This window comes from Taudactylus pleione, unplaced genomic scaffold (genome assembly GCF_031769625.1).
Source record: "Taudactylus pleione unplaced genomic scaffold, aTauple2 ptg000021l, whole genome shotgun sequence".
NCBI lineage: Eukaryota > Metazoa > Chordata > Amphibia > Anura > Myobatrachidae > Taudactylus > Taudactylus pleione.
The window spans coordinates 20875283-20892523 of NW_028284423.1; the positions used below are offsets into that span (position 1 = coordinate 20875283).

The 17241-nt window shown below is 45.0% G+C and overlaps 1 protein-coding gene across 5 annotated transcripts in view; it reads left to right on the top strand.

Moving 5' to 3' along the window:
* WDR17 (WD repeat domain 17) overlaps positions 1 to 17241 on the top strand; it is a 197716-nt gene that overhangs the window by 129993 nt on the left and 50482 nt on the right. For 4 of the 5 annotated variants that reach the window (XM_088448511.1, XM_088448485.1, XM_088448493.1 and 1 more), the window contains 6 exons: positions 1374 to 1456; positions 1611 to 1697; positions 4891 to 5055; positions 6924 to 7126; positions 7550 to 7717; positions 14931 to 15061. In XM_088448511.1, the coding sequence (XP_088304637.1) occupies positions 1374 to 1456; positions 1611 to 1697; positions 4891 to 5055; positions 6924 to 7126; positions 7550 to 7717; positions 14931 to 15061 (837 nt within the window). The remainder of the gene's footprint in view (positions 1 to 1373; positions 1457 to 1610; positions 1698 to 4890; positions 5056 to 6923; positions 7127 to 7549; positions 7718 to 14930; positions 15062 to 17241) is intronic. The other variant, XM_088448502.1, reaches the window with a different exon arrangement.

The window sequence follows — 17241 nt, forward strand, 5'->3', positions numbered from 1 at the left end:
ATATTTTATTTTTAAGGTGCTGCAAAATTTCCACAGCATTGTATGAGGAATAATAATACTGTAACGTGACATATCTTAATTACAATACAATGTAAACTGACACATCATGAACAACATAGAGCAATAAAATGACAAACTGTAGTGCGAGGTAAGGGTAACTCATTATTTTGCAGGGCAAGTGGTGTTAAATTTCAGGGAGGGGAGGAAGGTAAGGATGAGCTTACACACAAGGTAAGGATGAGCTTGCACACAAGGTAAGGATGAGCTTGCACACAAGGTAAGGATGAGCTTGCACACAAGGTAAGGATGAGCTTGCACACAAGGTAAGGATGAGCTTGCACACAAGGTAAGGATGAGCTTGCACACAAGGTAAGGATGAACTTGCACACAAGGTAAGGATGAGCTTGCACACAAGGTAAGGATGAGCTTGCACACAAGGTAAGGATGAGCTTGCACACAAGGTAAGGATGAGTTTGCACACAAGGTAAGGATGAGCTTGCACACAAGGTAAGGATGAGCTTGCACACAAGGTAAGGATGAGCTTGCACACAAGGTAAGGATGAGCTTGCACACAAGGTAAGGATGAGTATACAGAATTGTCTCAGAGACAAAAGACAAGGAGCACAGGTTGCTTGGATAGAACAGGTCCCTGCCAGTGAAAGCTACATATTAAGGGGGTGAACACTGAACAGTTGGAGGATGTACTGAGAAGAAGGACAGGTCAGGGGTGTAGTAGTAAGTGGAGAGTTAGATCTTAGAGCTGGCAGGCTTTAATGAAAACATACCTGAAAATGTTCACCGCATTAGGCGGCAGTGCAGCTTTATCATCTTTAATGAAAGACTTATGACCGTATATATCAAGTAGTTGCTGCTGTAAGTCAAAGTAGTATTTAGCATTTCTCAGGCATAAGATAAAACACTAAACAAAGGGGGCACTTCAATTAGACCGATCTTGCCCCAGACTCGTTGATATTTATATGGAGCCCTATGTGGCTGGGAACAGAAATCTGCAAGTCTGGAGGTACCATGAGTGTAGCATATAGCCATACTTACTCGTGGCCATCAGTAATTAAATCAACCCCTGAGTTGAAAACAAACCAATAAGGTGACAAATATCTGTACTATCTATGTGATAAAACATGTACTCTATTCTCCTGACACATCCGTACTATTAAGCTTATGACTGTGTATGATTAGCTACATGATGGTTTAGGAAAAAGTACAGATGTGAGAATGTTTTTGCCATCTTCCTGGTAAGGTACTGTAGCATCTACTGCACTGTAACACATGACAAAGATTAATGCATTTGATTTCTACTTTCAAACTACTTTTTTACATATCAACCGAGTGTATGTTATATTTTTGTTTTATAGCATGGAAAAAATGGCATTTTCTGTATCTCTTGGAGTCATAAAGATTCTAAGCGTATCGCCACCTGTAGCGGAGATGGATTCTGGTGAGTTCTGGTCTTGTATACCTATAGCTCTATAGCTAATATTACATCTTGTTAGAGATGTGACATTCTAGTGTGATGGCTAAATTGCGTTTGTTAGTATGGTATACACATTTATGTAAGAGTAATTATGTAGCATTGTCTGTAATTGTTTCAGCATCATTCGAACAATTGATGGCAAAGTTTTGCACAAGTATAAACACCCAGCAGCTGTGTTTGGATGTGACTGGAGCCAAAACAATAAGTGAGTAATTTACCTAAGCTACAGAACTCTTCTATAGAATAGTATACTATAGCGCATGTTGCCTCAACACACACTATAACAAATGTAATTAAGTCATTGCCTGGTGTCTAAAATAATTGTAGGAAAAAGTGTAAGCATACTCTATAAGTATACCTTTTTGTAGCTGTTGGACTTTTCATGAATCAAATTAGTAAATGCACTTTCTTTATAAATGAACTGAGCAATAGGCTGACATTTAGATTTGCAATTCCTGATCATTACTATTTTTATTTAGCACAAATGTAGCAGTGTAGTCCTCAACGTTGTTTAGGCATCTGTGCATTTGTATTGTAATAGCCCCAAAACAGAATCACACAATCACACATGTACACTCACACATATCCCTACAATCACACATATACACAGCTCTACAATAACACACTGTCATTTATTAAGCTCTTGATGTGACTGAAGCTAAAAAGGGAGAACGTAGCAGAGAACCTGTTCATTCCAACCAGAATTATTCTGATAATTACAAATTTTTATTGATTTAATTTATTTTCAAATCATACTGAATATGGTCTTACTAAATCGGAATATTTTCTTGCTGTCATATTGCTTTTCTCTAATTATAGTGTATAGAGCCTAGATGAGATTGCACACATTAGGGCAGTGTTTCTCAAGCAGATTTGTCTCTTTGAGCAATTTTAGTAAATAACCCTCAATCAAGGCATTTATGAAAAGAGGTGCAAAAAATGGTGATGTCACCTATAATAACCAATCAAATTAAATTGTATTTTTTTCTGTAATCCTGTTTATAAAACAAACATCTTATTGGTTGTTTTGGGCAATACTGTCTTCTTATTATTATTATTATTATTAATTTGTACAATTTTTTTTAAATGTCCCCTATAATACCACTCATAAATGTTAAGAAATACAGAAATGAATACTTTCAGCCCCAAAAAACCCTTATAATAAAACAAAACACTCAACATCATTACAGTTGTGATAGAAATCCAGAAAATATATTCTGCACATAACAGAAACATAAAAGACAGCTCAAATACCTGTATTAGCATTGGTAATAATTCAGTATCAAGACTAAAAATGGGTAGCAGGTCACCTGGAGCCCTAACTAGCTCCGTGAATGCAATAGCACTGTCTGGCCAGCGTAGCCAAGGATTAGCGCATCCATACAGAAATAGAAATGGATATCTATAGTTTCCAGAGGAATGGTGATTCCCTACATTCTAATGTAACCTCACCACTAGCCAACAATTGTTACTCATGCAGTGCTTTGGTTGATAGACAGAAATAACAACACACAATTTCTGCAGAAGAACGTAGCAGAGAACCTGTTCATTCCAACCAGAATTAATTGGTTGTGATAAGAGGTAGACTGGAGGTTGGCAATACAAACAATGTTTGTTTGGATACAACAATACATTTCAATATAGCAAAGCTTCCGACTCACAGGCCTTGTGTAACTAGCCAGGATCTATTAATGAACTACTGCTGTAAATTGTTTTACAGTACTGTGGACACAGTATATACCATTTCCTTTTTTTTTATTTTTAAACATATCCTTCTTTTAGATACTTGGAGCTCTGTCAGACTGTCACATTGTATATGCAGAATTATTATGCTTCCCATTATTGCAGTGTATATTATATATCCATATATATTATATTTCCATAGCACTATAAGTATGTGAAATAGAATTATACTACTAATAATGACAGACCGACGCAACACAATCAGTTCTCTATGTCCATGTTATAAATGATTTTTGTTTTCATAGTGTTAGATTTTGCAGTCAGCGTTGTACACAAGTCAGCCATAGATGCGACCACAATACAAGCTCATAATTAAAAGCGGATCCCTGCCTGTATTTAGATTTGGCTGTATCTGTACTGCTGCGCCAATGCTATGCATCCGATTGTGAATGTAAGCCATCATCACTATGAGTGCAAATTTGCACCAGTCCTATACCTGGTGCAAGAGGCCCATCTAAAACCGGACTGATCTTTCTGTATGCTCAACTCTGAATAGTCCGCAATTCCGATAACACACCGGCTACTCATCCACTGAACACTTAGCTTATATGCCAGCGCCCAGTTCCCAACAAGTTACACCCACTCATCACAAGTTCAAATACGGCTGAGACGTATATGACTCTGAATCACTTGCAGTTGATCAAAATGAAATACGTTTGGCTACAGAGCTTGTGCCATGTGAAAAATCCCAAGATCGGACTTGCATGATCAGTCCCATATTTATCAAGAGGTTTCAAATTAACATTTTATGTTGACCAAACTAGAAAAAAATAAACCACAAGCATAACATGCATTGTAAAAGGCAGCATGTCTGTATTCTTGAAATTACTGTTGTTTATACGGGTTGCCGCTGGTCAGAATACCGGCAGCGGCATCCCAACAGCCAGAATCCTGACACCCCTAGGAAGTCACAGTAAGTATCTTTCTACTCTAACCCACCCTCGCCGTTGCCTAACCCTAACCCCCCCCCCCCAGTGCCTAAACCTAACCTCCTTCTTCTCGTACCCTAACATCCCCTCCCCGGTGCCTAAACCTAACCTCCCCCCCCAGTGCCTAAACCTAATGTCCCCCTCCCCGCACCCTAATTTTAACACTCCCTACCAGGTGCCTAACCTTAACGCCTAACCCAAACTCCGCTACCTAACCCTAACCTCCCCCTAACACCCCGATACTTACCTTTGGGATGCCAGCGGTCGAGATACTGGTGCTGGGATCCCAATCTGTTGGGATTTCGGCACTGGTATTCAGACCGTCAGCATCCCACACCCCGGGATACCAACTACATCCTGTTTATAATTAAACGCCTTATATGTATTTTACAGTGTGTGGGAAGGAGTGTTTCTTTCTATGCAGGCAGGGATTGAGACAATTTTGAGGTCTCGTGGTCCACCGTCCTTTATAAATGTTGAAAAAAGTTTTGTTAAGGAACCCTATGTAGATCCAAGCATAAGACAGCACTTTTCATGGGGCACCTGAGAATATATATATATATATATATTTTTTTAAATCTGCGTAAGCCAACTCTTTATCGCAAATTAACGTATGCGATTGTTCATGTGCATAAGAGCAAGGAAATGTGTATTATCATCTGCTACATTAAAAATATACTGCATAAATAACCCCAGATACTGTATTGTTTTGACTCTGTTGTGCAGAGACATGATTGCAACAGGTTGTGAAGACAAAAACGTCAGAGTATATTATTTAGCCACCAGCTCCGATCAGCCTCTGAAGGTTTTCACAGGGCATACAGCAAAGGTGTTTCATGTACGATGGTCCCCCCTTAGAGAAGGAATTCTCTGCAGCGGTTCAGACGACGGGTAGGTGGTCTCTGCTGATGTTACTCTCATTCTTTTTATTTATTTTTTTTTATTGACATCTATAAGAGCTACCTTGAAGCTTTGACAATATTATTTAAGATTGAGTGCAAATATGGGTGCCAGCTGGTCATTTAAATCCGGAAATTGTATAGTACTTAATGAGATGTTCAAAAGGTGGTTCCAGTGGTGGCTCCAGAGGTGGGGCTGCAGTGCAGTCCAAAATTCAAATAGGGGAGCCACGCCATATATATATATATATATATATATATTATATATATATATATGTGTGTGTGTGTGTTTTCATTAACTAATAACATAAAATTAAATGCCTAGAAGAAAATATAATATATTACCAATATATTACTAACACACTTCTTCAAAGCCGCTAACTTAGATGCTGCTCGTAGCGGTAAAATAGTTACATTTAAAAAAAATGTGTGGTAGGGAGAAATAAATGGTGTGGGGTTCCCCCTATTCTTTAATAACCAGCACCAGGCTGAACTAGCCGGGGGGCTGACACTATAGCAGGGAGAGGGAGATGCAGCCCTGCTATACTCCCAGTCCCCCCCCCACCGCGGCATCAATCCTGCCCGCACTACAATGTGACATTGTGTTGTCACGTCTCCTTCCAACCAAATGAGCCGCCCCTTGCAAACCAGGGAACGAAGCAGTGCTGCCAGAGGTGTAACATGTAGCTGTGCTGCCTGGAGCAAATGCATGCTACTGCCCCACCCCACCCCACTTCTACTATATTGCATACAGCGAGGGGACATGGCCAGCATTTGGGAATAAGTTCAGGTGATAAAAAGCCAGACTGAAACCATGCAGCAAATTTCAGCATGCCACTCCCTTGGTGCTACCAGGCTTTGATCTGAGCAATGAAAACAATCTGCATCCAATGTAAAATAAAAATTGGATAGATATGGCTACTATACATGTGTATAGCATAGTGTATCAGACTTGTCACACACACACAGCAGTCACCAACTGTCATACACACGAAACAGCCATTATCTCACACCAGTCACCCGTTGTCACACACACGCAAACGCATCCCCAGGCGCTGGGCCATCATTGACGCTGTCGGGCTACAGCTGCCTGCGCCCTCCACAGTGTGACACTCTACTCGGCTGCATACCCGGTGTAGCGGTCAGGCCGGGTCTGAAAGAGACCCTACAATTTACCCAATGTACATCCTGCAAAGACTACAATATACCCAGTATATATCCTGTAAAGGGCATATGGCTTGCTTGAATATGCACTGCTACCCACATACATCACCGGCTGGTGCTCTGTTCTGCTCCATCCAGCACACTGTGTGTATGTAAATTCCATCCAGAACATGCAAGATCCGTCATTTCTGTGATTATGAATTTTTGCCTCAAGTTTGACTGGGGGAACCGAGGCATGTCTTGGTTGGACTTGGTCACCCTTCTTCGGGTGTATTTGGTTATCAACATAACTGAATAATTAATCTCTAATTTAAATGAAGAAGTCACCTGACTGTATGTCACAGGAAGCTATTTATGGTGTATAGTTTTACTACATATATATTGCATATATTTTATTACACAGACAGTGGTTAGCATAGCCCTGAAGTCATAGGTTCGATTCTGTCCAAGACCTTATTTATGTGTTCTCCCCATATTTGTGTGGATTTCCTCTGGTGTTCCCTTTGGCTCCCTCACTCCATAGGTAATATATAAGTAAAAGGTTAATAATAATAAGGTTGCCTGAAAATCTCAAAAGTCTTTTTGGAGCCTTCCCAATCCTGGTGAATCTAGTGGTGCACCTGGAACAATTCCCTTTGGTCCACCATTTATTACAACTGTCCAATCTATAATATTAAATTGTGATGTTGTTTTCAGGACTGTAAGGATCTGGGATTATACACAAGACGCTTGTATAAATGTTCTAAGTGGTCACTCATCGCCAGTCCGGGGATTGATGTGGAATACAGAAATACCATACCTTCTAATATCCGGGAGCTGGGATTACACTATACGAGTGTGGGACACAAGGGACGGAACATGTTTGGACACTGTATATGACCATGGAGCAGATGTGTATGGTATGTTCATTTTGTATGTCATTTGTTCTTTGGTATATATTTAATAATGCTGTAGTCAATCAGGAATAACAAGAACAGAAAACATCTTTACCTAGCACCACTGCTTCAATGGGGTGATATCCATATTTACTATTACTATCTGTGTGTGTGTGTGTGTGTGGGTGTGTGTGTGTATGTATATACTATATATACAATGTTCACAGTGAAATAAATATAGCAATAGCAACTGCTGCATTTGTATCAATTCACTGACCAGCATATTGGTATCTGTTAGTTTGACTTAATGAATATAGAAGATGCAATATCTGAATAATTGTGACTAATATTTCAGTAGCTATATATTTTTGCTTTTGGCTAGCACAAAACATTGTGTATGATACATCTTCACTTTTTATATGGTGTTTATATTTCAACCATTTATAGTTGTACACAATTTCTTAGGTCTAACATGCCATCCTAATCGACCATTCACAATGGCTTCTTGCTCCCGGGATTCCACTGTGAGGCTCTGGTCACTGACACCCTTGATTTCGCCTCTTCAAATAAATATATTGGCCGACCGTCCTTGGGAAGAAATTATTGGCAACACTGGTATGTGCTGAGCTAATTTATTTTTATTCAATATTATTATTTTAATTACTAACAGTATTGTAGGATTTTAACGATAATGTTATTTAAAAAGACTTGAAATTTACATACATTCAGGTTTGCACTGTAATATTTTTTTCACTATGAGTGTGAGAATGACAATAGCTGTATGTAAGATCCTTGCTTACTACCTCCTCTTTCCATTCTTGTCCCACAGTGCTGGGGGTGGGGATATGGGTTCTATTCACTATCTGTGTGGCGTTTTGTATGTTTTCTCCATGATTGCATAGTTTTCCTCCCGTAGTCCAAAAACTGTGCCTTCTGTTTCACCATCTGTAAGTCTTGTCAGTCCGCCAGGGGAAGATTTATGGGTCAGGCCGCCCCTAGGCACAAAATTAATCTTGCCCCCCCCAATTTAATTATTTTAATAATAGGTGATAAGTCCTTATTTGGTGTTTTCCAGTATTATCTATATACAAGTTGAGTCTCCCATATCAAAAATGCTTAGGACCAGGAGTATTTTGGATATCAGATTTTTCCGTATTTTGGAATATTTGCATATCATAATGAGATATCTTGGGTATGGGACCCAAATCTAAACACAGAATGCATTTATGTTTCATATACACACAGCTTGAAGGTAATGTTATACAATATTTTTTATAATTTTGTGCATCAAGCAAAGTATGTGTACATACACAAAATTAATTTATGTTTTATATACACCCTGTACACCAGTGATTTTCAACCTTTTTCAACTCGCGGCACACCGAACAGGATTTTTTAATTTTTAAGACACATCATCAGTCCCTCACTGGAAAAAAACACACACATTGGGCCCCACGGGAAAAATGTGCCCCCAACAGAAATACAAACACGCATTGTCCCCCACAGAAATAAATAAAACACAATGGCCTCCACAGAACAAAAACAAACATGTTGGGCCCCACAGAAAAAACATAAAACACAATGGCCAAACAGAAAAAAATATAATACTAAAAGGTCCCAACATCACATTGGCTGGCCCCCTCTGGACAAAAACAAAATCACATTGGCCCCACATAAAAAATAAAATAACCAGCTGAGAAGGCTCACTGTTGTCCCTGTCCTGTCCCTTATCGGCTGGGGTGCAGAGCTGGCAGCAATGTGCGTCTCCATAGGTCACGGCCTGGGTGTACCTGAGCCCAGAGCCATAACTAGACTTTTTGGTGCCCTGTGCCAGAGAGAGCATTGGCGCCCCCCCCATTTTTTAAATAGCGACACAAGATAGTGCACCTGAAAAAGGGCCATGGCCTCATGGGGAAGGGCCAGGGAAGATATAGGGGAGGGCAGGGGATGCTGGGGATAAAAGAAGAGGAAGCCACAAGTGAGAATGATGATAAACAGGAAAATTGACAGGTCCAAAGAGCAGCCCCTGCCCTGCGGTGCCCTGTGCCATGGCATTGGTTGCACTACCCTAGGTACGGCCCTGCCTGAGCCTCCCGGAAGAGCCCAGCACTGCCCGGGCTAGCAGTACAAGTAAAATCAACTCTGACCTTACGGCACACTTGACAACCGCTTGCGGCACACTAGTGTGCCACGGCACAGTGGTTGAAAAACGCTGCTATACACACAGCATGAAAATAATTTTTTACACTATTTTTAATAAGTTTGTACATTAAACAAAAATTGTGTACTTTGGACCATCAGAAAGCAAAGGATTCACTATCTCAATTGCTCTGAACAAATTCAGTATTTTGGAATATTCCGTATTTCGGCTTATTTGGATATGGGAGACTCAACCTGTATATAAAATCAAATGTCCTAACTGAATGACTAACTAACTGACTGGCTGACCCACTCACTGACCCATCAATGCCTAGCCCAAACCACTTGACCTAGAAACATGAAAATCGGGGAGTATGTTCCTTCCATGACATAGGTGCCCACTAAGAAGGGATTTTTCGAAATTCGACTCCTAAAGGGATGAAAAGGGCTAAAATGTTTCCTCCCCCTGTGCAATGTCCTAACTGACTGACTCATCCTGGCTGTAGCACAGTTTACTAGTCAACTGTCATCCCAAGCGCTACCAAACATCACTGGCAGTTGGTATGGCTCCCCTATTTGAATAGTAAGGGAAGGATTGGGGGTAAAGATACTGTACAATATTGGGTGCAGGGTTATGGAGTAATGGTGCAGTATTGGTAGCAGGGTTAATGGATAAGGGTATAGTACTGGGTAAAGTGTTGAGGAATAAGGACACAGTATTGAGTGCAGGGTGATGGGGGTAAGCATATAATAGTGGATTCAGAGTTAGGGGGTAAGTGTACAGTGTGGAGTGGAGTGTTAGGGACACTCTGTTACTACAGAGACGAGAGAGAAAATTGTGTTGTTACACAGCCGAGGGAGAGAAATGTCAAATGCACTACAGTATAAAGGAAGGGAATGTGTTACAACATGGGTGAGGGAGGGGAATATGGTGAGGGAGGTGAATAAGTTAGTATATGTGTGAGTGATGGTAATGTGTTACTACAGGTGTGAGGGATGATAATGAGTTACTACAGGTGTGAGGGATGGGTTGTATTTTTACACAGGTGAGGGAGAGGAATGGCGAATGTGTTACAACAAGAGCGAGGGAGAGAACTACCACAGATACTGTATGAGCAAGGAATATAAACAAGCAGTAAGCAGAGCTGATTATAAAGTTATCACATTTTAATAAACCAATATTATAAAAAATACACAATAAAAAAAACCAGTACTGAGTATGGTTAAACCATTGAGGAATGTCAAATTATCACATGTAACATCATGTATTTAGGTATGTACAAAGCAATCTAGAAAGGCATTAATCTTATAAAACCCTATAGGCACTGGATACCTCAGCATAGAGAAATGGATAAGCATCGGACAAAGAGTCATTCAAATATGGCAGAAAAAATCCAGTTGTAATGTAGGTATATTACCAGCTTGTATCAAGATAGTGAGGATCCTTTAATTAGCGATGGTATCACAGTCAGCAATGTTCCTACGCAAGTGGATGTAGCCTCATAATGACCAGCACTGGAAATATTGCACAAAGTCCCGTCCCAAGGTCCTTGAAAAAGCTGCTCCTATGCAGTGAAATGCGTTGGTGGTTCTCTATCCTGGCTATTGGCACTTGTCACTTTGGACATCAGCACTCTTTATTGGAGCACTGTTTTGGACTTGGGACTTTGGGCCTGATTCAGAGCCGGACGCTCTGACAGAGCGCTCGCTCTGAATCAGGGCCGGCCCTCTGATTTTGCAGAATGTCCTCCTGGCCGCTCGCATAGCTGTGGGTGACCACCCACAGCTATAGCGAGCGGCCATGATGATGGTCGCGATGGTCAAGACCGTCGCGACCATCGGGCTTGCAACGAGGCCCTTGTGGTAGGGTCTCGTTGCCGCAAGCCCAAGAGTGCTTTCGGCTCAAACAGAGCTGAAAGCACTCCCACTGACATTACTCGTGATGTCAGTGGGGCCGGCCCCAGACATTAGGCGTTCCCATGGGAATGCCTCCGTCTGGGCAGCCACGACCCCGGCCCGCCCACCAAAGGGTGCATGCTGTCGATGTTGAGCACGCCCCAATTGGTACAAGACCCGTAGCGACGGTTTGCCCCATCGCTATCCGGGTCTCGCGCATGTGCACGGCGGAGCCGGCTCCGTCGTGCGCATATGCACTGGGCCACCATCGACTCACTTGCGAGCGCATAGCACTCGCGAGCGGATCTGAATCAGGCCCTTTGTGCAATATTTCCAGTGCTGGTCATTATGAGGCTATATCCACTTGGTCTATGTGACGGCACAGGTCGCAGAGCCCTAGTTACGACCCTGACTGTAACATACCATATACCATTTTGAGTCGAGTGCATGTAAGTCACATATCCCACTGCATGCGCAACCCTGTCAAAGAGATGCCTCAGATACCTGGGCAACCACCTTCAAGGCACGCCTGTTGATTGGCCAGCCCCCAGGGCCGGTTACACCCTGATTAATACATCCATTTTCCATTAACTACAAAATATTTCCACTGCACTGTACGCAAACTTGAGTGGAGTGTGGACTGGTAGGACATGTGCAGAAGGTGTACAGTGTGTTAAGGTACAGTACAGTGGATACTGGGAAAACTCAGACTAATAGTAATGAAACAAGTATCTGAGTGCCACCCCCAGCAAGTGGCACCCCTATGCATGTGCCTCATGTGCAGAGCTGGCCCTAACCACTTTGGTGCAAGATTTTCTCTGTACAAAATCCCAGGTTCTCCCCTCGCAGCACCCTGCTGTAACTAAAGAAAAAAGGGACAGGTTTTAGGGGAAAGTTCCTTATACCCTGACCTCAGAAGGCATTCTATAGGGCAAATTCTCCCCTCTCAGCACTCCTCTTCCCTCACTGCACAGCACCCCTCACCTATCACAGCACCCATCACCCAGCACAGTACCCCCCACAGCACAGATTACAGCACAGCATCCCCCACCCAGCATAGCACCCCTCACAGCACAGATTATAGCAAAGCACCCAGCACCCCTCGCCCAGCATAGCACCCCTCACAGCACAGCACCCATCACCCAGTACAGTACCCCTCTCTCAGCACCCTTCACAGCACCCCTCACAGCAAAGCACTCATTTCCAGCACAACACCCCTAACAGCACAGATTACAGTACAGCACTCATCACCCCTCATCCAGTAGAGTACCCGTTGTCCAGCACCCCTCACACAGCACAGATCACAACACCCACCACCTCTCACCCAACACCCCTGTCTCAGCACAGCAACTCTCTCCCAGTACAGCACCCCTAGCCCAGCACAGATCACGGGACATCATCCAACTCCACACTCAGCAAAGCACTCCTCACAGCACAGATCGCAGCACCCATCACCTCCCAACCACCCCTCTCCCAGCACAGCAACCCTCACAGCACAGCACCCATTACCCCTTGCCCAGCAACTCATCCCTCACAGCACAGATTACAGCACAGCACCCATCACCCCTTTAGCCAGCACAGCACAGTCAGCACCCATCACTCACAGTACAGGCATACCCCCACACCCCACCTACTGTATATAAGTTTGCAGGGCACCCATATAGGCTGTTGTAGCACATCACAGGAGAATGGTAGCCGATGGTTGCACCTTGTTGTTACTTCCTTCCCTCTTCTATCCTGGTGACATCATCATCACTAGTCCTTTCTTACCAATGTGGATGAGATGATGGAGTCCACCTGAGCAGTGTCCTATCCCTCTGAGCCCCACTCCCAATATCTCTCCCCCTCCCCCCTCATAGCAGTGACATAAACACCCTGAGTCCCCACTCCGCATGTGTCTCTGCCTTCTGCCACCCCCCCAATAGCAGTGTCCTCAACCCTGAGCTCCCACACACCCTTGCCTCTGCCTCCCCCCATAACAGTGTCATCAGCCCCCACATATATCTGCCCCCCTCCCCACATAGCAGTATCATCAGCTCCCTGAACCCCTACTCCCCATATCTTTGTTTCACCCTCCCATAGCAGTGCCGTCAGCCCCCATGTATCTGCCTCCCTCTCCCCCATAGCAATATCATTAGCTCCCTGAGCCCCTACTCCCCATATGTCTTTGTCTCATACATGATGACATTCAGCTCCCTCCTTCCGGGAGGGAGCTGAATGTCTGCGCACAGCGGGGGGCATAGCCTGTAATGATGCGGTTTTGGGGGTGAAGCCACGGCGGAGCCACACGATAACAACATAGTGGCTCCGCTCCCTCTTCACAATGCCGAAAATATTAGCATTGTGAAGCAGGGGGCGGAGCCACAATGATGCAATTCAGCGTGAATCGCGTCATCGGGCCCCCCGCTGCAGGGGTTTCTTGTAGTAGCCGGGGGGGGCGGGTGGCAGCCGGAGGCTTGCCTGCCTTTCCAGGGGGTCGGGAGCGGCACCCGATATTCGGTAGGCAAGCCTGCTTTGTCTCCCCCTCCCACAGTAGTGCCTTCAGGCTCCACTCCCCAAATGTATCTGCCTCCCCTCGTCCAGCTCTTACCTTTATCGTGTGTGATGGGGCCGGGTCTGGCAACAGCTCCGCGGGTGTTGCCTGGCTTCTCCTCTGCACTCTGAGTCTGCAGCAGTTCGCCTCAGCCTCACAGGCAGAAAGTGAAAGTAAATACACTTCCTGCCTGTGTGAGACTGAATGTCCTGTTGCTGCAGCCTCCTGATCTCTCATCCTGGCTGCCTCGGATTGTCGCACCCGAGCCAGCTCAAAGAAAAAAATGTGCATCTGGCCCTAGGCTTGGGATGCCCATAGGCATTCCAGTTGCCCCTAGGCATTTGCCTTTAATACCTATGCCTAGGGCCGGCCCTGCTCATGTGCCTAATGCGAAATTCTACTGCAGTCCTCTATTGACCATTACACAAAACAGAGCCCCTGGTTACTAGCCTATAAAGCAGAGTCTCTTCTGATGACAGTAGAGAAAACAAAACTCATTCTCCTGAGACATATATTTAACAGACATATAACTGGTGAATGATATATACAGCATGGCCTTATTATTCTAACCGGTATAAAGTTGTAGAGCCTGTAACTTACCTCTGCACTAAACAGCTGTTGTGGTGTTAAGTGCAGAATAACACATAATGTGACATTTATTTACTTTTAATGCTTTAGTAGTCCCAGACATGCCAAGTGTGGTGTGCGCTTGCCAGGCAGTTCAATATAAAAATCAGAATCTTATACTGGATAGCACCATAAGGTTTTGAGATGCAAAACAAAACCTAACACAATTTGTAGTTTCTGCTGTCTTTGAGGGTAATCATATATTTTCACATATTTGTATATTTCTATAGCCTGCTGCCTAATTCCTGTACTAAATATGTACAGATGGCGAAAAGTCTAACCAACTAAAATATTCAATATGTCACTGGTATCTTATGAAACTGTTAATGATATTAACTTAGGCCATGGTGGGGATAGGTAGGAACTTGGGAATATGTGATCAGGGGGTCCATTCATCATGATAATTATAAGGGGCCGCTGCTGCTCGCTGCAAGTAGCAACGGTGGATACAAATTCACAGGACCAATTCAACATTGCTCCAGTGCGGTGACAGCTGATCCGAAATTCAACTTTACTGCTTTTGTAGAAATTAATTGATGATGAATAGACCCCAAAGTGAGTAAACTATTTTTCACTGGACACTTGTTTTTATATTGTCTAAATATGTCTCTATGTTTCTCTCCTGTCTATTAGACCGTGCCATGGAGCCTGGAGCTCCACCTTTACTGTGTGGGAAAGTGTCACGGGACATTAAACAAGAAGTGGACAAACTGACTGATAATCACAGAGGGAAGAAATTAAGATGGTTCTCAGAATGTCTGTCTGTAAGTATCAATGGGCCTGATTCAGAGCCACTCGTAAGCGGCAGCTCGTTCGCTCTGAGCGATGTTTGCCCAACTGCGCATGCGTACGGATCGTTATACGCATGCGCGAACTAGTCAGTGCGGCCGAAATTCATGTGCTCGCAAAATAGCGAATGCCTGCTAATTTGAGTGACAGAAAGAGGCGTATGTGGGTGGTAACAGGGGAAGGTGCTTGAAAACGGGGAGTGGAGATCCGATCGCAGGCGTGCTTAAAGGTCAAAACGGGCGTTTTATGGGTGTGCATATTTAAAACAGCAGCGTCATTGACCACGTCACTGGGTTATTTTATAGCCAGAACTGCTCGCAAAATTGTGGTAGCAAAAACCAACCACAAGAATAGCGAGCAGTTCATACCCTGTTCGATGTACTCGATTAATCTAATAAATAGCGGACATGACGTAGGATGCGAGCGGCCAGGGGGCGTAGTTTCCTAAAAAACGACCGCAAGTTTTGTACGCTCGTTCAGACCTAGAGGCGGGAACAGACCGCAAAGAGCGAACGGTTCATTTGAATAGCCACCCCTATTTTCTGGATGAGCGAGCGCTAATTGCGTCCGGCTCTGAATCAGGCCCAATGTTCTAAATGTTAAAATAGAACAAAACATATTATGGAAGTTATTGAAGAGAGTCACGGGGTGGGGGGGTTCAGAGCTAAAAATTACATGATTTTTAGTATTATCTCCCCATCCTGTCCATTTCAGTAGAAAGTGGGCAGGATGCAGGAGATGTGGCCACTCTTCCGGGGATGCGGGGGACTTGCCTACTTGCACAGGGTGGTGCGAGGGACTTGCCTACTTGCACAGGGGGTGCGAGAGACTTGCCTACTTGCACAGGGGGTTCTGGGGACTTACCTACTTGCACAGGGGGTGCGTGGGACTTGCCTACTTGCATAGGGGGTGCGGGGGACTTGCCTACTTGCACAGGAGGTGCGGGGGACTTGCCTACTTGCACAGGGGGTGCGGGGGACTTGCTTGCTTGCACAGGAGGTGCTGGGGACTTGCTTTCTTGCACAGGGAGTGCTGGGGACTTGCCTACTTGCACAGGGTGGTGCGAGGAACTTGCCTACTTGCACAGGGGGTGCGAGAGACTTGCCTACTTGCACAAGGGGTGCGGGGGACTTGGCTACTTGCACAGGGGGTGCGGGGGACTTGTTTACTTACACAGAGGGTGCGGGGGACTTTCCTACTTGCACACAGGGTGCTGGGGACTTGCTTACTTGCACAGGGGGTGCAATGGACTTGCCTACTTGCACAGGAGGTGCGGTGGACTTGCCTACTTGCACAGGGGGTGCTGGGGACTTGCCCACTTGCACAGGGGGTGCGGGGGACTTGCACAGGGGGTGCCTACTTGCACAGGGGGTGCTGGGGACTTGCCTGCTTGCACAGGGGGTGCTGGGGACTTGCCTACTTGCACAGGGGGTGCTGGGGACTTGCCTACTTGAACAGGGGGTGCGGGGTACTTGCTTACTTGCACAGGGGGTGCGGGGGACTTGCCTACTTGCACAGGGGGTGCGGGGGACTTGCCTACTTGCACAGGAGGTGCGGGGGACTTGCCTACTTGCACAGGGGGTGCTGGGGACTTGCTTTCTTGCACAGGGGCTGCTGGGGACTTGCCTACTTGCACAGGGTGGTGCGAGGGACTTGCCTACTTGCACAGGGGGTGCGAGAGACTTGCCTACTTGCACAAGGGGTGCGGGGGACTTGCCTACTTGCACAGGGGGTGCTGGGGACTTGCTTACTTACAAAGGGGGTGCGGGGGACTTTCCTACTTGCACAGGGGGTGCTGGGGACTTGCTTACTTGCACAGGGGGTGCGATGGACTTGCCTACTTGCAAAGACGGTAGTCGGTGGACTTGCCTACTTGCACAGGGGGTGCTGGGGACTTGCCTACTTGCACAGGGGGTGCGTGGGACTTACCTACTTGCACAGGGGGTGCGGGGGACTTGCCTACTTGCACAGGGGGTGCGGGGGACTTGCCTACTTGCACAGGGGGTGCTGGGGACTTGCCTGCTTGCACAGGGGGTGCGGGGGACTTGCCTACTTGCACAGGGGGTGCTGGGGACTTGCCTACTTGCACAGGGGGTGCGTGGTACTTGCTTACTTGCACAGGGCGTGCTGGTGACTTGCCTACTTGCACAGGAGG